General features: G+C 49.9%; 2 protein-coding genes across 5 annotated transcripts in view; both read left to right on the top strand.

Moving 5' to 3' along the window:
* Positions 1-17982, top strand: part of CGN (cingulin) — a 22586-nt gene extending 4604 nt beyond the window's left edge. Inside the window, exons 2-21 of one of the 2 annotated variants that reach the window (XM_024762908.1) lie at positions 1276-2150; positions 2899-2999; positions 3156-3222; positions 3324-3413; positions 4882-5009; positions 5983-6115; positions 6408-6620; positions 7059-7207; positions 7461-7593; positions 10026-10226; positions 10575-10781; positions 11155-11412; positions 12427-12597; positions 13108-13269; positions 14291-14380; positions 14846-14929; positions 15042-15160; positions 15482-15590; positions 15980-16143; positions 16460-17982. In XM_024762908.1, the coding sequence (XP_024618676.1) occupies positions 1290-2150; positions 2899-2999; positions 3156-3222; positions 3324-3413; positions 4882-5009; positions 5983-6115; positions 6408-6620; positions 7059-7207; positions 7461-7593; positions 10026-10226; positions 10575-10781; positions 11155-11412; positions 12427-12597; positions 13108-13269; positions 14291-14380; positions 14846-14929; positions 15042-15160; positions 15482-15590; positions 15980-16143; positions 16460-16601 (3582 nt within the window). In that variant the 5' untranslated portion in view covers positions 1276-1289 and the 3' untranslated portion in view covers positions 16602-17982. Of the gene's footprint in view, positions 1-1275; positions 2151-2898; positions 3000-3152; positions 3223-3323; positions 3414-4881; positions 5010-5982; positions 6116-6407; positions 6621-7058; positions 7208-7460; positions 7594-10025; positions 10227-10574; positions 10782-11154; positions 11413-12426; positions 12598-13107; positions 13270-14290; positions 14381-14845; positions 14930-15041; positions 15161-15481; positions 15591-15979; positions 16144-16459 lie in introns of both variants that reach the window. The other variant, XM_024762907.1, reaches the window with a different exon arrangement.
* A 1258-nt stretch (positions 17983-19240) lies between these two features.
* The window catches only part of TUFT1 (tuftelin 1), a 45153-nt gene continuing 43420 nt past the window's right edge, over positions 19241-20973 (top strand). For 2 of the 3 annotated variants that reach the window (XM_024762870.1, XM_024762869.1), the window contains exon 1: positions 19258-19366. In XM_024762870.1, coding sequence (XP_024618638.1) covers positions 19307-19366 — 60 coding nt within the window. In that variant the 5' untranslated portion in view covers positions 19258-19306. Of the gene's footprint in view, positions 19367-20973 lie in introns of all 3 variants that reach the window. The other variant, XM_024762871.1, reaches the window with a different exon arrangement.

Below are 20973 nucleotides of genomic sequence, written 5' to 3'. Positions count from 1 at the left end.
ATGGTACTGGGAATGCTCTTCTTCCAATTCCTTTCTCACCTGGAGCTCCGCCCCTCCCTTCCCCACCCATCCTGGGTTCCTGAGCTTCCTGGCGCTTCTACAATCCCTGAAAGGGGCCTTGCCAAGTTTCCTTGGCCCAGAGCTCCACTGGAGGTTGAGCTGGGTATGTTTGTGTCTCTGGCACATCAGAGGCTCCTCCTCCAGTTTGGTGCTAGGCCCTGGTGGAGGTTAGCAGAAGGGGTGGGGAAGCTGGATTTTTATTTGCTTAGAGGAGAACCTCTTTCTGCAAGTTCCTGGAGCCAGAGCAATAAGCAATACCTGGAACACATTCCATTTGCTGACTCTGAGCTTAGGCAGTGTAGACCAGGGAGCTGGCCTGTAGGTGGTCTTGGCTCTGGCCCTCAGATGGGACAAGTCTGCCTGTCCTGGGGCCTGATACTCTTTTTTTTTTGGCTGCACCATGAAGCTTGTGGGATCTCAGTTCCCTGACCAGGGATGGAACCCAGGCCTCAGCAGTGAGAGCACCAAGTTCCAACCACTGGACCGCCAGGGAACTAACTCCTGGACTGGTACCCTTAAATGTTACTTAAATCTTTTCTTGAATAGGTAGTACATGGTTCCAGATTCAAAAGGGACAAAAAGATATATAATAGAAAGCCAGTCATTCTCCCATCCCTGTCCCCAGCCCTCAGTTCCCCCAACCCTGATGCATCACTGCTATTGGTTTCTTTGAGTATCCTCCCAGAAATGGGATGACATATCTTGGGGTCTTCTGTATTTGAAATGAGCTCTGGGATTGGAGGCCCCTATTCTCCATTGGGTTGGAGGTGTCTGCAGGTGGGGCTTGGGTTCTGCCTTCCCTGGGGGTAGGAGAAGCACATGGTAGTGCTATATGTGTACGTGTGAAGATCAAGAAAAATCTTTAAACTCTTGACAAAACCAAGCTCCCCAGGACTGTATTAGAGGAAATGGATTCTTCTGGGTCAGTGGGTCTCAGAATGTGGAATCTGGACCAGCAGCGTCAGCATCACCTGGGAACTTGTTAGAACTGTAAATCCTCAGTTTGGGGCTATCTACTGAATCTGATACTCTGGGGGCAGGGTCCAGCAGTCTGTTTTCTTGTCCTTCAGGTAACTCTGCTGCTCAGGTAAAGTATGAGAACCACTATTTTGTGTAGAAGGGATTGGCAGGGTCATCACCCTCACAAAAGCTGGGCAAGTGGAGGTTTCTGCGTTTCTACTTGTAGTCTCTCAGCTTAAACTCTTCATCTTCTAGGACCCCTCCTACCCATGGAGCAGGTGTCCACCATGGCCGAGCCCCGGGGCCCTGTAGACCATGGAGTCCAGATTCGCTTCATCACAGAGCCAGTGTGTGATGCAGAGATGGGCACCCTACGTCGTGGTGGACGACGCCCAGCTAAGGATGCAAGAGCCAATACCTATGGGGTTGCCGTGCGTGTGCAGGGCATCGCTGGGCAACCCTTCGTGGTGCTCAACAGTGGAGAGAAAGGTGGCGACTCCTTTGGAGTCCAGATCAAGGGGGCCAACAACCGAGGGGCCCCAGGAGCTCTGAGCTCCGACTCGGAACTTCCCGAGAGCCCCTACTCTCAGGCCAAGGAGTTTCCTGCCCGCTCGCAGGGAAGCACATCTGATGAGGAGCCCGGGGCCCACTGGAATGGAAGGCTACTGCGCTCCCAGTCCCAGGCCTCACTGGCAGGCCCTGCCCCTATGGGTCCAAGCAACAGGAGCACCAGCCTGCTGGAGCTAGCCCACCAAGGAGCTTACCTGGGCAGCACCATTGACACTGCCCCCCTGTCTTCGGTGGACTCCCTCATCAACAAGTTTGACAGTCACCATGGGGGCCAGGCCCGGGGCCGGACTGGCCGCCGCACACGGATGCTGCCCCCTGAACAGCGCAAGCGGAGCCAGAGCCTGGACAGCCGGCTCCCACGGGACACCGTTGAGGAACGGGAGCGCTGGTCCCCCAACCGCTGGACCCCTAGCACAAAGCATGACCAGCACACGGGCAGCTTGAAACAGTCAGCCCAGAGCTGTCTTGGTGGCTTTAGCCATTCCCGTCAGACCCAGGACTGGGTCCTTCAGAGTTTTGAGGAGCCACGGGGGAGAGCACAGGACCCTCCCATGCTACAGGTCAGACCTCACCCCTCTGTGGCTTCCAAGCCCTGGCCCCTTCTCATCAGCCCTGACCTACTTGGGTCTCCATGTTGATTCAAATGACCTATGGCAGAAAGTCTACTTTTTGTCCTCCACTTTATCCATCTACTTAATAGATGGTATTCACATGTACAAGACACTTCCATGGGCAAAATTCTGAAGGAAGTGGAAGTAACTATGAAATCACCATTCACAAGCATGGAGAGTTACTTGTCATTGCCCGACCATTAACTATGCCTCAGTCACCAGCATTTGCTAGGTCTGCAGCAAATGTGAGGCAGGCTTGGAAGATATGAGTGGCTCCCTGGTGCTCTTGCCAAAACTCCCCGCTTTGTCTCCCACTCAGGAATGCGAGTGAGTGGGGGAGTGACTTTACTCTGAGACAAAGTTAAGCCCATTCTAAAAGTAAATCATTCACAAATTCTAGTACATTAACTGCCATTAGTGACAAATAACCTGTGACACAGCTCACAACTGGTCGAGATCTGTTTGTCAAGCAAAATCTGGTTTGCAGCGATAGTGAGAGGTGTACCCTGCTTGGACCCCTTCCTGGCCTGTTGCTCCGGCCTCAGAGGTGTTGCCTCTTTACCCCACTTCAGGCTTGTTCGTCGTGCTTGAAGGGCCTCGTCTCCCAACTGCCACGTCTCTTGCATCTGAACCCCATACACGCTTCTGGCGTTACCTTTGTAGTCTTCCTATTGCTCTGGGTTTACTTTTTTCATAGTTCAAATCAACTCCAGACCTTCTCCGAGACCAGCAGGAGGCAGTCCCACCAGGCAGTGTGGACCACGTGAAGGCCACCATCTACGGCATCCTGAGAGACGGGTGAGTGGGGACCCTCCCAATAGCAGAGTCACACACCTCCCTTCTTTCCCTTCTAGCTTTGTTCCCCATCTTCCCTGCTCTTAACCCTTCCTTCCCTCATCTCTGCTACCCCTTTCCTCCCCTAACCTTTGCATCTGTCCTTTTATCCTCCAGAAGCTCAGAAAGTGAAACCTCTGTGAGGAGGAAGGTCAGTTTGTTGCTGGAGCAGATGCAGCCTCTGGTGGTGAGTGGCCTTCTCACGGTGGGGCAGGGGGCAGGGTTAGGGCCTTGTGGGCCTTGGGATCTGGATGTGGACTCGCTTCCTTCCCCCCGTGTCTCTGGCAGATGGTTTCTTCTGGTTCCACTAAGGCAGGGCAGGGTGAACTCACCCAAAAAGTGGAGGAGCTACAGAAAAAGCTGGATGAAGAAGTGAAGGTGAGGAGAGATTAGAGGTGCCGGAGGGATGAAGGGCCACAGGGGGAAAGAACCTTGGCCTGAGCTGGCCCTTCCAAGCAATGGAATGAGCACTTGTGTGTCCTGTGAGACAGGAGTATGTGCTAGTCCCAGCAAGGACTTCTGGGGTTCTCTGGAGCTTAGAGAGGAGGAGCACATTCATCAGGGGTCTAACTACTTCTAATTCCATTTCCTTTGGAATTTCCTGTCCTAGCTCTGCCACTCACTGTGGCTGTATAAATCTTGAGTAAATTATTTACCTCAGTTCTTGGCATCATCATAGTAATGATGGCAGTGATAGTAGCTGTCATTTATTGAGTTTAATTTTTGGAGTAGGTACTGTCCCGAGTAATATGTAATAATTACAATGACCCCTGTAAAATAGGCATCCTTGACCCTTGTATGATGAGAAAGTTGAAGATCAGAAAGGTTAATTGCTCAAGGTGGTAAGTTATAGAGGAGGAGTGTTAAAATTCAGGTGAGTCTTATGCTCAAGCCTACGTACTCCTCTTTTTTTATACTCCTTCCACCTGTCACAGTATTGCCTTGTATATAGGTGGTGCTCAGTAAGTGTTAGATTGTAACTCCCCTTGTTTCCTGAAAAGCCGTGTCATGTACTGGTTGAGCGGTGGGCTGTGGAGTCAAACTGAATTCAAATCCTGGTACTCTTACTTGTTGGCTATGTAACTGACCTTGGGCAAATTCTTTAAATGTTCTAAGCCTTTGTTTCCTTAACTGTAATGTGAGGATAATAATTGTGCTGTGTTAGTTATCTCTTGCTGTGTAACAAGTTACCTCAAAACAAACATCACCCAGTATCTGAGTGCCCAGGATCTGGGAGCCACTTAACTGGGTAGTTGTGGCTCAGGGTCTGTGATGAGCTTCCAGTCAAGGTATTGGCTGGGGCTGTAGTCATTAGAAGACTTGACAGGTGTTGGAGGATTTACTTCTAAAACGGCTTACTCAGTGGTTGTTAGTTGGAGGTCTCAGTTACTTGCTATGTGGACCTCTTCATAGTGCTGCTTGAGTGTCCTCACAGTATGGTAGCTACCTTCCCCCGGAGTGAGTGAGCCAAGAGAGAAGGTAAGGAGGAGGCCACAATGCCTTTTTCTGACCTAGTCTCAGAAGCTACACATCACTTCCCCCTTTTTCTATTTGTTAGAAGAGACAGCCTATACTCAAAGGGAGCCTATATTAAGTCCAGCCTATACTCAAAGAGAGAGGCTTCACCTTTTGAAAGAAATGTCAGATAATTTGTGGACATACTTTAAACCATTACAAGTACCGAGACTTGTTATGAGGATTAAATGCAGATAATATACATAAGGTCCCTAGTACAGTGCCTGTCATATAGTGAGTGTCAATAGATGTTAGGTATTCCCATTATTCCTGGTCCTTCTGAGAGGCTTTCCCTACTCTCCACCTGTTTCACTCTCTTTTCCCTTTCCAGAAACGGCAGAAGCTAGAGCCATTCCGGGTTGGGCTGGAGCGGCAGCTAGAGGAGAAGGCAGAAGAGTGCAGCCGACTGCAGGAGCTGCTGGAGAGGAGGAATGGGGAAGCCCAGCAGAGCACCAAGGAGTGAGTGCAGCTGATGGTGCTTGCAGGGCTGCATGAGGGCCTCAGCCAGAGTTAGAGGCTCCCCCAGGGCTGGGGGAGACAGGGAAATCTCCAGAAGCTGAAAGGGGCCAACAGAGAAGGTTAAAGACAGGACCTTTCTCTTTACCTTCTCTGTCAGTAATGCTGATAGCACATGAGTTAGGCTCCCTAGATTTGCCTCTGTGCATCAGGTTCTTAATCTGTAAAATGGGATTTTTTTTTTTAAAATGTGATGGAACTGAACATTTCTTTTTTTATTTTTTAATTTATTTTTATTTTTTGGTTGTGTTGGGTCTTCATTTCTGTGCAAGGGCTTTCTCTAGTTGCGGCGAGCGGGGGCCACTCTTCATTGCGGTGCGCGGGCCTCTCACTGTCGCGGCCTCTCTTGCTGCGGAGCACAGGCTCCAGACGCGCAGGCTCAGTAGTTGTGGCGCACGGGTCCAATTGTTCCACAGCATGTGGGATCTTCCCAGACCAGGGCTCGAACCTGTGTCCCCTGCATTGGCAGGGGGATTCTCAACCACTGCGCCACCAGGGAAGCCCTGTAAAATGGGATTAATAATGGTACCTACCTGACAGGATTGTTGTGAGGATTTAATCATTCACGTAGCAGAAGTTTTTGCAATGAGTACTGTGTAGTAGGCACTGATCTAGATTCCTGGGGTTCATCAGTGAACCATAAAGATGAAGCATAGCTTCTAGGAAGGGGGCACAGACAGTAAACAATTAACATATCGTATAAGTAAACGTATTACATATGAGAAGGTGGTAAGTAGAATAGGTTAAAGCAGATCAGGAGGGCTGGGTTGCAATATTAAACAAAGTAGTCAGGGGAAGCCTTGTTAAGATTTGAACAAAGACTTGAAGGAGGTTTATGGGAACTAATATAAGTAAAGTGTTTAGAAAACGGCCTTACACATAGTGCTCAATACTGTTGTCTATAATTAATTATTAGGCTCCAGAACATGAAGCTCCTCCTGGACCAGGGTGAAATGGTACGGCATGGGCTGGAGATGCAGGTGATGGAGCTGCAGGACAAGCTGAAACAGGCCCAGAGTCCTGAGCCTGCTAAAGAGGTGCTAATGAAGGTAGGGAGCAGGATTGGGGTACCTTAGCCTCTGCTTCCTTTCAGCTAGAGCATCCTCAAGTCTGCTCATCTGCAGTTTCCCTAAAGTATGGGGAGTAGGTAGCTGATTACAGGTATCCCTTAGGGTGCTTTCAGGCCGACTCAATGGCGGCGTGGCACTAGAGCCCAGAATGGTAGATTTTCTTTATCCTAACAGGGCATCTTAGAGGACAGAGAGCACCTGGTACCATGCCTAACAGGTAGGAGGTGCTCAATAAATATTTTTGATTGACTTCCACCTTCACTTTCCCCAGGACCTGGTAGAGACCCGGGAGCTTCTGGAAGAGGTCTTAGAGGGGAAGCAGCGGGTAGAGGAGCAGCTGAGGCTGCGGGAGCGGGAGCTGACAGCACTGAAGGGCGCCCTGAAGGAGGAGGTGGCCTCCCGTGACCAGGAGGTAGAGCATGTGCGGCAGCAGTACCAGCGGGACGCAGAGCAGCTTCGCCGGAGCATGCAGGATGCAACCCAGGCACGTGACAAGATCAGGGCTGGGAAAAGAGAGCACCCCCAGGGAAGGGGGCTGCCTCGAGGTCTTGGTATTTGGGGATTTTTTCATGGTCATAACCGGAACTCCCCCTAAAAGACACATGTGAGATGTAATGAAAACCTTGCTCAGGAAACCTACAAAGGCAGAGGGAAGGAGTGCAGGTCAGAAGTCCCATGAGGATGTGTGACCGAAGTCCCACGGGGAAATAACTGGGGGAGGCTTCCTGTAGATGACAGAGGGGCAGACTGTGTCTTGGGAAGAGAGCCTTCTGCTAGCATTGCACCAGGTACCTTGGGTGTCAGGGCGTGCAGTGGGCATGGTGCCTCTGGACCTGAGCCTCCCCTTCTACACACTCACACTTTGGTTTGGAGTGAGCTCTTCCCTCCGAGCCTCCTGGCCCCTGACTCTCCCCTTCCCTAGGATTACGCAGCATTGGAGGCTGAGAGGCAGAAGATGTTAGCCCTGGTGCGGGAGCTGCAGAGGGAGCTGGAGGAGACCTCGGAGGAGACAGGGCATTGGCAGAGCATGTTTCAGAAGAACAAGGAGGAACTTAGAGCCACCAAGCAAGAGTAAGGACATTGCCCCCCAGGATGCTTATACATGATTCTTATATTCCCCCTCTTTTCTGCCAGTGCTCTGCTCCTTCCTTTCCCATTTCTCAAACTGCCCTTCTCCATCCCCACCTTCCGCCCTCCTGAGGGTGGGTGCCCAGTGTCCTGCCTCCAGGGAGGTGGTTATCATTGTCATTGTCCTGCTCACCTCTCCCAGGCAGGCGGCCTCACCCTGTTCCCTTTCCCTTTCGTTTCACCTTTCTGGGCTCAGACTCCTGCAGCTGCGGATGGAGAAGGAGGAGATGGAAGAGGAACTTGGGGAGAAGATAGAGGTCTTGCAGAGGGAATTAGGGCAGGCGCGGGCTGGTGCTGGAGATACTCGCCAGGTGGAGGAGCTCAAGAAGGTACTTGGGAGTTGGGGGGCAATAGGGCAGGTTGGGGTGATGGGCATCTGCCTCACCTATCCACGAGGGCCTCCACACTTGTGTGGCTGTCTCCCGTGTGCTTGGTTTTCAGGCTTCATCCTGCCTGTTCAGCCTTATCTCTTCCCAGCACACACTCTAGCAGGACTGGTCTCCTCACCTAGTATAGAAGTTTCTAATGGAACGGGCTCTCGGCGGCCAGGTTGGGTTATAGCCAGAGGCTGCTGGCTGCCTCCCAAGAGACCTCATGGGTAGCAGCATTGAGGTGGATTTGTGAAACTCCAGGGTCATTTTTGCAAGCTTGGAAACCTAATTTGGTCAGGATAGCAAGAGTTGCTCTGTCTCTCAGAGGGGACTCATTAACTACACTTATGAAACAAACATTTACAGTTAGAAGGCCAGTTTATTAACTTACAGTGAGTAGTGTTGTCACATGGACTGGAACACTTGCAGTGGCATGGCCAGCTGACCTCTATGGGAAGCCAAATTGTAATTTGAAGGCTGCTTAGAGAGTACAGAATCTAGACACAGGTAGCTAAATGTTTTATCATGTATGGATATTTTATGAATAATGAGGTCATAAAATTGAAGTGAACACAAATAATTTCTTCATATTCCTGGTATCAGTTTATGAAGGACAAGAAAGCAATGAATTATTTCAGATGATTTGTAAATTAGAAAATATTTTCATTAATTATAGGGAACTGGCATTTGTGGCCTCCTGAGAATCCTTCTGGGTTTATATTCTTTCATTTGCTATGCTGTATATGTAGTAGGTGCTCAGTTAACAAGTATTAATTAATCAATTCTTGTTTATCATGCTTTTACTATAAAACTACCTAATTGTAATCAAGGTAATCATATTTTTAAATGAGTAAAGAAATATAGCTCTGAATGATGATTTTCCAGATAAATAAAAGCCTGAGCTTATGCAAAATATTTGGTGGAGAAAAAGATAATAAATGTTAACCAAACATACTTTGGTGGTTGTGAAATCAAAAGTACTCCTAATTTTTACTATACTGTTTTTAAGTTAACAAATATCAAGGATAGTCTGAGGTCTGTTAAATATATTAGCTGATATAGTGAACTTGGACATTCCTCTAGACAATCTCAGTTGACTTATTATGCTGGGTAAAGCTAAAAAGCAAAAAAGTAATAACTAGTGGTTCATTTATCTTATATATTAAGCTAATTTTATTAAGTATTTAATCAATCAATAAGATATATATTAGGAAAATAGACTAACCCAGTCCACTGTAGACCATACACTGTGCTATTTTTCTTTTTTTTCTTTATTTAAAAATTTTTGAAAATTTATTTATTTTTGGCCACATTGCATCTCATGTGGGATCCTACTTCCCTGACCAGGGATCGAACCCTCACCCACTGTGGTGGAAGCATGGAGTCCCAACTGCTGGACCGCCAGGGAAGTCCCCTCTTTTTCTTTGTAATTAGTATGTTAGTGTCTTACACTGAAGACTCACTATATACATATAACCTTTCAGCCTAATTATACTTTCTGAATTTCAGAAGTAGCTAATAGATAAAGAATTAGAATGATAAATCATATTTTGATTTTTTAAAAAAGAAATCAGAGCAGCACCAATATTTATTGTGTCACATATTTTGGTTTTCAACATTTAAAAAAAATAGCCAATCCTGTTTTATGCATACCCTCATCTGTTCTCACTCCATGTAATATTTTTTAATGGAGATTTAGTTCACATACCATAGAATTCACCCTTTTAAAGTATACGATTTAGTGGGGTTTTGTATATTCACAGAGTTGTACAACCAACACCATCACCACTATCTAATTATAGAACATTTTCATCACCCCAAAAAAGAACCCCGCATCCATTAGCGGTCACCCTCCCCACTGCTGGCAGCCACTAATCTACTTTCTCTCTCTATGGATTTGCCTATTCTGGACATTTCATATAATTGGACTCCTATAATATGTGGCCTTTCATGTCTGGCTTCTTTCACCTAGCATAATGTTTTTCAAGGTTTATCCATGTTGTAGCAAGTATCAGTGCTTCATTACTTTTTATGGCTGAATAATATTCCACTACATGGATATACTACATTTTTTATCTGTTCATCAATTGATGGACATTTGGGTCATTTCTGTATTTAGCTGTAATGAATAATGTTGCTATGAGCATTCACTTACAAGTTTTTTGTGAACACATGTTTATACAGTTCTCTTGGGTATATGCCTAGGAGTGGAATTGCTGGGTCATATGGTAACTTTATGGTTAACTTTCTGAGACATTGCCAAATTGTTTTCCAAAGTGGGCATACCATTTCACATTCTCACCAGCAGTGTACGAGAGTTTCAGTTTCTCCACTTTCTGTTATCCCAGGCTGGCTCTCTCTGCCCTGTCACCATTTCCCTTCCCTTCTAGGAGCTGCGCCGGACACAGGAGGAACTTAAGGAGCTGCAGGCAGAGAAGCAGAGCCAGGAGGTGACTGGGCGACACCGGGAGCGGGAGTTGGAGAAGCAGCTGAGGGTAGAGGCTGAACGAGGCCGGGGGCTGGAACAGCAGAACCTCCAGCTACAAAAGACCCTCCATCAACTGAGACAAGACTGTGAAGAGGCTTCCAAGGCAAGGGGAGTGGGCACAGGGCTTAGGAGGTGGAGGCTGAGGGGTCTGGAGGGCTGAGGAGCCAGAGGGCGTGGAAAATTACCTATCATGGGTATGTATAGACCAAATACCTTGGTCCTAGGTGTGTGGTTAAAAGTAGCGAGGATGTGGCAGGGGGAGGTTGGGCTGTACCTGGTGACACCCATTGCATCTCTGTAGGGGTGGGATTCTCAGGGAAGCCTCTGGCTGGTGGCACTACCCCTCTTTACACCTGGGTTCGTGTGAGCTCTCTTTGGGGTGGCTTTCCTGGGAGTCGCCAATGACCTTGAACCCTGGGGTCTGAGCCACCTCTCCCTGAACTGGCCTCAGGCTCAGATGGCAGCAGAGGCAGAAATGGCAGTGCTGGGGCAGCGTCGGACAGCAGTGGAAACGACGCTTCGGGAGACCCAGGAGGAAAATGATGACTTCCGAAGGCGCATCCTGGGTCTGGAGCAGCAGCTGAAGGAGGCACGAGGCTTGGCGGAGGGTGGGGAAGTGGCGGAGGCTCGGCTTCGGGACAAGGTGCAGCGGTTAGAGGTCAGTGCTTTTGCTGACATTGTTGGCTTCCTCCTGGCCTTCTCTCTTCTCATCCCTGGCTAAATACTCAGCCATCACTTTGATTTTGCCTGTAGCGTGCTTCTGTTTGCCTCCCTAGTCCTCTGTTAACCTCGGGTTTATTTCCTGGAGTGTGCTTTAGTGTGAATGTCTCAGGCTTTGCACTGGTATTTTTGTCCATTTCCCACTCTTCGCAGGTTCTCTGATCTTTGCTGGTTCCTCTGAGCCTGTTTTCATTGCCCACCTTTTTCATAAACATCTCTTCCTCCTCCCTCCCACCTACTCACCTCCAAATGGCTTGAGCCCAAGCTTTGCATCCCCTCGGTCCAACGTCCCTCACCTTCCCCACTCCCAGGCAGAGAAACAGCGGCTAGAGGAGGCCCTGAACACAGCTCAGGAAGAGGAGGGGAGCCTGACAGCAGCCAAGCGGGCACTGGAGGCACGGCTGGAAGAGGCCCAGCGGGGGTTGGCCCGTCTGGGACAGGAGCAGCAGGCTCTGAACCGGGCCCTGGAGGAGGAGGGGAAGCAGCGGGAGGCGCTCCGGCGCAGCAAGGCTGAGCTGGAGGAGCAGAAGCGCTTGCTGGACAGGACTGTGGACCGGCTGAACAAGGAGGTGGGGCACAGTGGCCTGGGCTCAGGAAGAGGCTCAGCTCACACAGAAGCTTGCCTGGGGGGCGGGGGGAACAGGGGAGGGAATGCGGTCACGACATGTGGTGTTTGCTTTCCTCAAGTTCATTGTTGGGGAGGCCAAGTCTACATCTGCAGAGTGGCATCCTTCCTACTTCCCCTCAGTGTTCTTGACCTTCCCCTACCTCCCATTCCTTTATGATCTTGATCCTTGGAGAATGTCTCCTGGAGTTCCTCTTAGAAGTCTGTAAGACCTAAACATAAGAATCTTCGTTGGTAGAGTTTTATATTTAGGGGAAGGAAAAAGGCCTATAATCCCTCCTTAGATGTCTATAAGACCTAAAAACAGGAATTTTCATTGGTAGAATTTTATATTTGGGGGAGGGAAGGAGAAAGGAAGAAAAGGAGATAAATTACTTTTTTTCAGGTAAGATTCTCCTCCTAATTGCTTATTTATAAAACCGGAGCAAACACCTAAAATATTTCATCAATTCTAAAATGTACATTTTATCGTCTCTGAAATTGATTTGTGTCTTATAATTGACGGTATGTTATAGTTCAATTGGCAAATTTTTCTTTTTCTTTGTAATAATCATTGGTATCTTGGGTTTGCTGAAATATGGTCATTTAAGGTTTACTTTGTATCAGGCACTATTGTAAGTACTTTATGTAATTAATTAACATAATTCTCACAACAACCTTGTGATGTAGGTGCACTGTTATTATCCCATTTTACAGATGGGGAACTGAGACCCAGAGAGGGTAAATAACTTGCCTGTGGTCACACAGCTAATAAGTGGTAGAGCCAGGATTTGAACCCAGGAAATCTATATATTACTCCCAGCCATACTAGGGACCTAGGTCCAGGAAAGAGCAAGAGAGGGCTACTTTGGCAGGAAGGAGGCTCTGGGAGAGTCTTGGGAGTCTGGGCCCAGAGAAGAGAGAGAGGCATCCGTTAAAGAGATGCAGTGCTGAAAGAGCTCTTTTCTCTGTGTCTCAGCTGGAGCAGATTGGGGATGACTCTAAGCAAGCCCTGCAGCAGCTCCAGGCCCAGCTGGAGGATTACAAGGAAAAGGCCCGGCGGGAGGTGGCGGATGCCCAGCGCCAGGCCAAGGAGTGGGCCAGTGAGGCTGAGAAGACCGCTGGAGGGCTAAGCCGGCTTCAGGATGAGGTAGGAGCCTAAATGGCAGTAGTCCCAACGTCCTTGGTTTGAAGGTCATTACCTCTTAACCTGTGACCAAGGGATCCTGGGACCTGGGTTTAGGTCTAATCACTTCGGTGGGGGAGGGTGGGGGGAGTTGTCCACTGTAGGCAGAGACAGTAGAGGATGCAGTGTCTGCACGGCAGTGATTTTCAAACGCCGCTGCACATTAGGGTCACCTGGGGAGATTTTAAAGCTCTCAACACCCAAGATGCCTCCTGTTACACGTAAATCATAAACCCTGGGGCTTGGATCCAGGATCAGTAGTCTAGAAGCTCCTCAGGTGATTTAAACTTGTGTAGAGAATTTTAAGACGACAGAGAATATGGGCTAAAAGTCAAGTCTTTTTATCATCGCCGTGCTCTGGCAATTCTAAAGAATGTCAGAGTTGAAGAATTTTCCCCCACGGGGTGGACTGCTTCCACCCTTCAACCCCCATCTTACCTTATCTGAGCTGCTGCATTTTTCTCTTCTGACCAGACTCAGAGGCTGCGGCAGGGCCTGCAGGCATCCCAGGCTGAGCGGGACTCTGCCCGGCTGGACAAAGAGCTGCTGGTCCAGCGACTGCAGGGGCTGGAGCAAGAGGCAGAGAACAAAAAACGCTCCCAGGATGACAGGAGCCGTCAGCTCAAGGGCCTTGAGGTGAGGACAGTGAGGGGGTGACGGGTGGTGGGTGGGATGGGGAAGGTGAGGGTGTCTGGGTCCTGGCACAGGTGGGACTTCTGTGGGGAAAAGAGCCAGGACACTCCAGCCTCTGGGATAGGAAACTGGCAGCCGACAGCTGATGGGTTTTGTTTGACTGCAGTGTTGTAAACAACTTTGAATTCATTGCCACTGTTTAGAAATCTATAGATGTCACATAAAATTTTGGATTTCTGGCTTTTCTCACACATTTGGAAAATATAATAACACTGGGCTTTGAGTCCTGAGTTGTCCGCATGGCACCAGTTGGCTGGAGCTGAGCAGTGGCTTCTCCCCTTTAGAGTCAACAGTGGTCTTCAGTTTGCTCTATGTGGCAATAACAACAACAGTAGTAAGAGCAGCAGCAGCAGCAAGCAAACGCTTACATATTGTGCTGTGTGCCAGGTACTTAAGAATTGTTTAATCCTGAGAATAACCATATGGCACGAGTAGGCTTGTTTTCCCCGTTTTATAGATGAGGACAACTGAGACACAGAGAGGCCAAGCAACTTGTCCGTGGCCCCTTTGCTAGGAAGCGGTCGATCCTGAGTTTTAAGTCCAGGCAGTCTTGTCTTAGCCTCTACATGGTACTGCCTGACTCGAATTTGCTTCCCCAATCTGTACCCTGATGCTTCAGTTTCTGACTCTCTTTATCTCAGCTTTGGCCTGGGCACTTGGGTTTCTCTCTATTTTCCCACTTGGGAAATACGGCTGCACCAGTGAGAAATAGATTCTGGGGTTTGTCATCCTGCCAAGGCGCCAAGGTCAGAGCGGGCCCACACTTTTCCCTTGATGCCTCACTTGGGCAGCAGAGGGCGCTAGCTCCGTGGTGGCTCTGGGCAGGGGCAGGGACCAATGGGTTCTGGGATGTGGGAGAGAGAAGAACCTGTGGAAGCTGGTGTGTGAGAGGCTCCTGATCAGAGTTTGGCGTTCTGGTGTCCAGCATTTGGGGCAGAATTAACCTGTTGGCCCTCTGCCACAGGAAAAAGTCTCACGGCTGGAGGTGGAGTTAGATGAGGAGAGGAGCACTGTGGAGCTGCTGACGGAACGGATGAATCGTGGTCGGGACCAGGTAACCCCTTCCTTATGCCTTATCCGTGTCTACCCCGATGACAGAACCTCTTGGCCCTTTCAAAAACAACCCTACCTTCCCATCTTTCATATATGGAGTTCTGACTGCAGAATCGGTGCGTGCCCGGCTCTACTGCAGGGTCTCTGCTTTCGGGAGGGGTTGGCGGGTTTCCTCAGGTGGAAAGAAGCCGGGAGTTTGAATGGAGGAAGGAATCCTGGTGGCCTGGGCTGTGGATCTGAGTCTGGGCTGCTTGCATTCAGAATGGACGTTAGTTCCTGGTGAGACTGAGGAGGCCCTGTTTAAGTTCTGTGGCCCCTCCCATCTGAGTAGGCTGTGATTTCTTAGTTGCCTGGGAATTTGGGGGATTCAGAGAGCACCCTCCAGCTACTCTGCTCCACTTGGTTCAAATTGCTGGTTCATCGTCAGTCCTCCCTAAGTCTGGTTCCTCTGGCCCATCCCCACTAGGTGGACCAGCTGAGGACAGAGCTCATGCAGGAGAGGTCTGCTCGGCAGGACCTGGAGTGTGACAAAATCTCCTTGGAGAGACAGGTGAGGTTGAGGGGGAGGGAGTCTTGGGGATAGGCCTCAGGAGGTGGGTAAAATGACCATGGAAGCAATCGCAGGTTGAGTGCTAACCAAGGAGTCTTCCTGTCCCTCTCAGAACAAGGACTTGAAGAGCCGGCTGGCCAGCTCAGAAGGCTTCCAGAAGCCCAGCGCCAGCCTCTCTCAGCTTGAGTCCCAGAATCGGGAGTTGCAGGAGCGGCTGCAGGCTGAAGAGAGGTGACATGAGCCCATCCTCTCTCTCTCCCCCTGGGCTTTTCTCCTCTGGTGTCCCTCCATCTTCTGTTTCAGACATGGCCAACCTGGCTTGATCTTTTGGGAGACCTCTTCTCTTGATGGGGAAAAGAGAGAGTTGCAGAAATTCTGAAATGTGAATGACCTCTATCTACCTGGTTCTTTGCATCTGCCCTGGATCCTCCTCAGTCTAATGGTTGGGCTCGTGGCTGAGCCCTTGGAGTTCTTGGAGGCAGTATGGGGCCAAGTAGGAGTTTCTTTAGAAATGACAACAGCCAGAGACATCCCCCTACCCCACCCTTTTAGGGAGAAGACAGTTCTGCAGTCCACCAACCGAAAACTGGAGCGGAGAGTTAAAGAGCTGTCCATCCAGATTGATGATGAACGACAGCATGTGAATGACCAGAAAGACCAGGTAAGGATGGCAGCTAGGGCCAGGCAACCATATGGCAAGTATATACTATGCATTTGCTTGAAGGCCAAGAGAGGTCCCATCTCATAGGTCTTCTAAACTTAGACTTTCCTTCTATAAGGTCAGAGAGACTAGAGTGAAAGGACTAGATTAGAGCAGTCATAGTAAGCATGGGTATCGAGTACTTATGATGTGCTAGGCTCTCTTTCTAAGTGATGTATTAACTTATTTAATCCCCAGGACAAACCTAAGAGGTTAGGGTACTTGCCCATGGTCTCAGCATTTTCCTAGGGGCAACTGTATATACCTTGTCAAGATTGCTGCAGGGGAGGATCCCAGGCCACAGTGGCAGCAGCTCCTTTTCTAATGTGGGGACTTGGTATCCTGCCTAGCTAAGCCTGAGGGTGAAGGCTTTGAAGCGGCAGGTGGATGAAGCCGAAGAGGAAATTGAGCGACTGGATGGCCTGAGGAAGAAGGCCCAGCGTGAGCTGGAGGAACAGCATGAGGTCAATGAACAGCTCCAGGCCCGGATCAAAGTCCTGGAGAAGGACTCCTGGTACGGGCTGCTCTTCTGCCCCCTGTTCCATCGGGATAGCAGAGCACTAAGGGAATGGGCTCTCCTGAACTGGATGGGGAGGAGGATCTCTAAGAAGGGACTTCGCAGGCACTCATTCCTGGATGAAAGCCAGTATGACTGTCTTTTAGTATGTCAGCCCCCATCCTGTACCCCATCTCCGCATATCTCTAATTAGTGGGGCAATCTTGTGAATAGCTTTAGGCCTTAGGAGAACTGGGAGTTTCCTTAGCATGAAAAGGGAGGCTGTTTAAATCTTTCTGTCTCCTTCCCTGACCAGTATTCCTCTTTGACTCAGGCGCAAAGCTTCCCGCTCAGCTGCTGAGTCAACTCTCCAACATGAAGGGCTGAGCTCAGATGAGGAATTTGACAGCGTCTACGATCCTTCCTCCATCGCCTCACTGCTTACGGAGAGCAACCTGCAGACTAGCTCCTGTTAGCTCGTGGTCCACAAGGGCCCATGAACCACACTTGAGGCCTATCCTGGCCAGTCCTGCTCTGCTCTGCCCAGCCTCAGATTCCTCATCCCTGTGGGGGACCCAGTTATTCAGACCTAAGACAGGGAGGGGTGTGAGTGAAGGTGATAAAAAAGGCATCAGCGCTAAGCCGGTAGACAGACTTTCCCTTTCCCCTGGAGGAGTGGGCATTTTAAGCCAACTGAGCCCCCTCCTTAAGTGCCGACCCCCTCTTCTGCTCCCTCACAGCAGTAGGTTGGTGAGCATGTAGGCTGAGAGGGATTGAGCAGGATAGGAAGGGATAGAAATTGCCATGTATATAAAGCTTTATTTCTTTAGCCCTTAACCCCAGGCTCAGGGAAATACCCTATGTGATTCTGCCCCCTTGACTCCTGCAACTCATTTCCTTCCCATTCTGGAGCACCGTAAGGGGAACATTATGGGTAATGGACATGCTGGCGTGACTCTACCCACTTCTCAGAGGCTCTTCTTTGCACAGTCATGGGGCCCATGTGGTAGTCCCCACCTGTCTCCATTCCTGTATTTTTTGTCTTCCCCAGGCCAGGATCCAAGGGGTCCCTTTCTCCTCCTCTTCCCATCTTTACCGTTTCTATGTTCCTTCTTTCTTCTCAGTGCCTTAGCTGGGGTGAGGAGATAAGGATGCTCTTCTTGCCTTTTATTACCTGCACATTCATACCTCTCCAAGGACCACCCTTTCCCCAACCGGGGCCTTCTGCCTTCCCTGCTGTCCCAATGACTGGTCGAGAGACCTACCGGCTTCCCTGCCTATGAGGCCCTGTGAGAGGGACTTTGGGAGGGCCATGATAAGGTGGTGGGGCTGCTTCTGCTCAGGGTTTCCATCCTTCCTCCTCTCCCTCTGTGACTATGGATGTGCTTATAAGATGGTTGCACCTGGGAACCCTGACAACTGTCTACGCGAGTTTGAAAAGCAAAGGTTTTGGTCTCCGGGGCCTTAAGTTGTGGTTTCTCTGATCAGATGTGCCCAAACTCAGTAGGGAACCGAGGGACCCTCATTATCTCAGGAGCTTGGACCTGATACAGAGGGGCTAGAGGCTGACTCTTGGTAGAAATGGGAAGAGGCAATGGTGGACTTATTCCTCCTTTGGGATTTGGGGAGAGCCACGTTCTGGTGGGAGGAGGTAAGGGAGGTGATTCACCTCTCTTATTTTCTAAGCAGACTCTGTAAGAAGCCTAGAGGAGGGAGAAGGCTGTTCTCACCAATGACTTGTAATTTCATGATTAAAAAAAATTTCCTTTATTCTGCAAATCATATATTCTCTCCCAATCCAATCCAGCATTGAATTTATTTTAAATTAAATATTAAAATTATATATCTATACTGAAATCCTTGACTTGTCTTCTCATTCTTTTTCCTGACTTATTTGGAGGTCTAAATTTTATGAAGAAACCATTTTACTGTACAGCTTAGAGGCTGAAGCTGGGGTTTTCTTCACCTCACTTTTAGAGGCCTTTTACAACAGATCAGATGGAACTTAGGGAGCCAAGAAGTGTTTATAGCAGCTCCATTCTTTCCTGAGGAAACTTTTGGGAATAGCAAGGCCAGTAAATGCCTTCTCTGAGGGTTAAAGGAGACAGACCAGAAATGGGTTTTATTCCTTTGGGGCATAGGGATAGCCCAAGCATGCACCTCCCAGGCGCAAAGATACCCATCCATTCTTACCAGGCATGGGACCCAGTCCCTACATGAGAGGTGGGGAAGTTTCTGTCATCCCTGCCCTTGTGTTGCCTTGAAGAGGGAGCTAGCTGTTCACCAGAGCCTATTGCCAGATTTAGGGGTTCTGCCCACTCAAGAGTGGGTCAGACCTCTTCTTGTCTAGTGTCCATGTGGACCATAGCCCAGTGGAGAAGCCACCTGCTGAGAGCAGTTGGGCTGGAAGAGGCTCCACGGTCCTGCTTGGCCATCCTCTATTCTAGGCCCTTAAGATGCTAACCTGGGCTTAGAGAGCAAATGCCACTGGAGAAGTTGAGGTTCATCCCTTCTCAAGAATGCAAATTCCTTTTAAGGCAACGTGTCCCACCTCTCCCATCCATATAAGGGCAGCTTTGGTATAATAGCTTCTGCAAAACAAGCCCCACCCAGAGCCAAGCTAGCTTTGCCTTTGGCCTGGGCTTCCTGCCAGGGAAGGGCACCTACCAGACTGGCTTAGGCCAGTCTGAGTGAGCTGGTCTTGGGAGCCTGTACAGTGGAGGAAATGTTTGCTCAGCTCCACAAAGCCTACAGGCTGGCCTATGTATAAGGAGAGGAGAATGTATGGAAGCTTTTTTCGAACTCCTCATCCTCTAGGGGCAGGCAGGGTGATTCTGTCTTACCAATACTGGTCTTGGAGTTGAAAGGAGAGGGCAAGACTAATGTTTAAGGTACAACCATACATAACACTAGGCAAAACTTCAGTTAAGCAGATAAGCAGCTCCCAAGCCCCACCTTTAGGTAAATCTGAGAGAGCGCAGATGGGCGGGCCCTGAAACGCCTAGGCCACGCCCACTTCATCCCTTTGCTCGCTTGTTGGCGAACGGCGTCGTAGGGGCGTGTCCTATCGTGCCTCCGCCCGTGACGTGCCTATACAAGGGAAGGTTCGGCGCGCGCCAGTCTGGGAGAAGCCGGACCGCAGGGCTCAGGGTTGGGGTCCCAGCTGCGACCCCAGCAGAAGATGAACGGGACGCATAGCTGGTGTACACTGGTGGATGTGCACCCGGAGGGGCAGGCCGCGGTAAGAAAAAGCGTCCGCACCGCCTCCCCTCGCGCGGTATTCTCGGTTTCTAATTCCGCCCTTCCAGTGCCCAGCGAGGAGTTCGCTGACATCACCTGGTGCAGCGCTCGGTGCGGTCAGCTCCTCGCGGCGCTTCTCTTTTTCTGCCGCTTTTCGGCGGGCGGTGGAATCCTGGGGAGTTGCGGGATGAAGACTGTTTTGAGGCTCAAGGAAAAGGGGCGTCCCTGCCCTTTGGGAGGACACTGCGGCTCCTGCCCGAACTGAGCGCGGGTCTCCGGGTGCGCGCTGCTCAGGCGTCCTGTGCGCTGCTAGATTGCGTCGTAGGAGAATGGGCTCCAGGGACGGGATCCCTGTGCTCTTTTGGACTTTGGTTCCCAACGAGGGGGATTAGGCTTTTCTGTGGGTCCTGGTGACCTCAGGGGCCCTTCAAAGAACTTCATGGGGCTTTGGGTGAGCAGTAGCGAGACAAAGGGTAGAGAGTGAAATCCTAGGGCTTGGACTGGAGGGTGGGGGCGGTAGAACTCCAGGTACTTTGAGATTGGCCAGGGACTCTTACCTTTCGCTAGGAGGGGATAGGGCTGTCTGCTTGGGGGTCACCTCTCTGCTGAAAGAGGATTTCTCCTCTTTCCCCCATGGAGGGTCTCCTGCTCCCCTCCCCCCGTCGGCCAACCGATAGCTTCCTGAGACGTGTTGTTGGTTTTGCTTCCGTCTCCAGCCTTCAAGCCCGGGGCAAGTGGATGGAGGGGATGCCAGAACCTGGGCTGAGAAGGGGAGGGAAGTGACTTACGCGAGAGCTTCTGGACGGAGTGAGAGTGGGGGAAAGAGGAGTGCTCACCCGTCTGCTCCAGCGCTAACCGATCTGCCCAGCTCCCCTCACTCCCTTGGCTCCCAGTACCTGGTCTCCTCCCCACCCCAGCAGACTGTATGATTCTTCCTCTTTAGAGGCAGAGGAGGGTAACTTGTGGCTGAGTGTTTCTAGGTCTGCTGGGGAACTTAACCCAGAATGGGTGTGTATTATTTCATCAATTTCTAAGCTATTGTGGGGGGAGTGAAATGAGAGACAAGGTGATGGGGCATTTGTATGCCTCCCTTTCCCCCACTCCACTCCGATTCTGATTCCCTTCCCCTCTTCATCTCAGCATGCCCTTGAGATAGAGCTAACCCATGTGCACCTGAATTATGGCTCTTCAAAGAATATTTGTTGAATAGTTTCTCATTTCAAGTTTAGGGTATACACGATCACTTAATTCTGTTCACAGTCCCCTCTCTGTTTCTGCTCAGGCTGTGAGAGTTTCCACCACATTACAATTCAGGTCTTGCTACTGCCCAACCCCAGTACCTCCATGCCTCATCTTCAGGAGATAGAAAAAATCCATCCTCTATCGTGTCAGCCCCAAGTCCTACCCCATGAGCTTGCTCACTGTTTTGGGATGGTTGAGGCAGGGAACGGGGTATGAGGAAAATAAAAGAGAGGGGTGTTTGAGCTTCTTTTTGCTTGCTGTAGAAAAGAGATCCAGAAAAGTCTTAAGTCTAAGGCATTGGCAGTGTTGAGAATGAAGCTTGCTGTAGAAAAGAGATCCAGAAAAGTCTTAAGTCTAAGGCATTGG

This window comes from Neophocaena asiaeorientalis, unplaced genomic scaffold (genome assembly GCF_003031525.2).
Source record: "Neophocaena asiaeorientalis asiaeorientalis breed wild unplaced genomic scaffold, Neophocaena_asiaeorientalis_V1.1 scaffold167, whole genome shotgun sequence".
Lineage (NCBI taxonomy): Eukaryota > Metazoa > Chordata > Mammalia > Artiodactyla > Phocoenidae > Neophocaena > Neophocaena asiaeorientalis.
The sequence above is the reverse complement of the archived record's forward strand: the minus strand, read 5'-3'. Positions and strand labels throughout refer to the sequence as shown.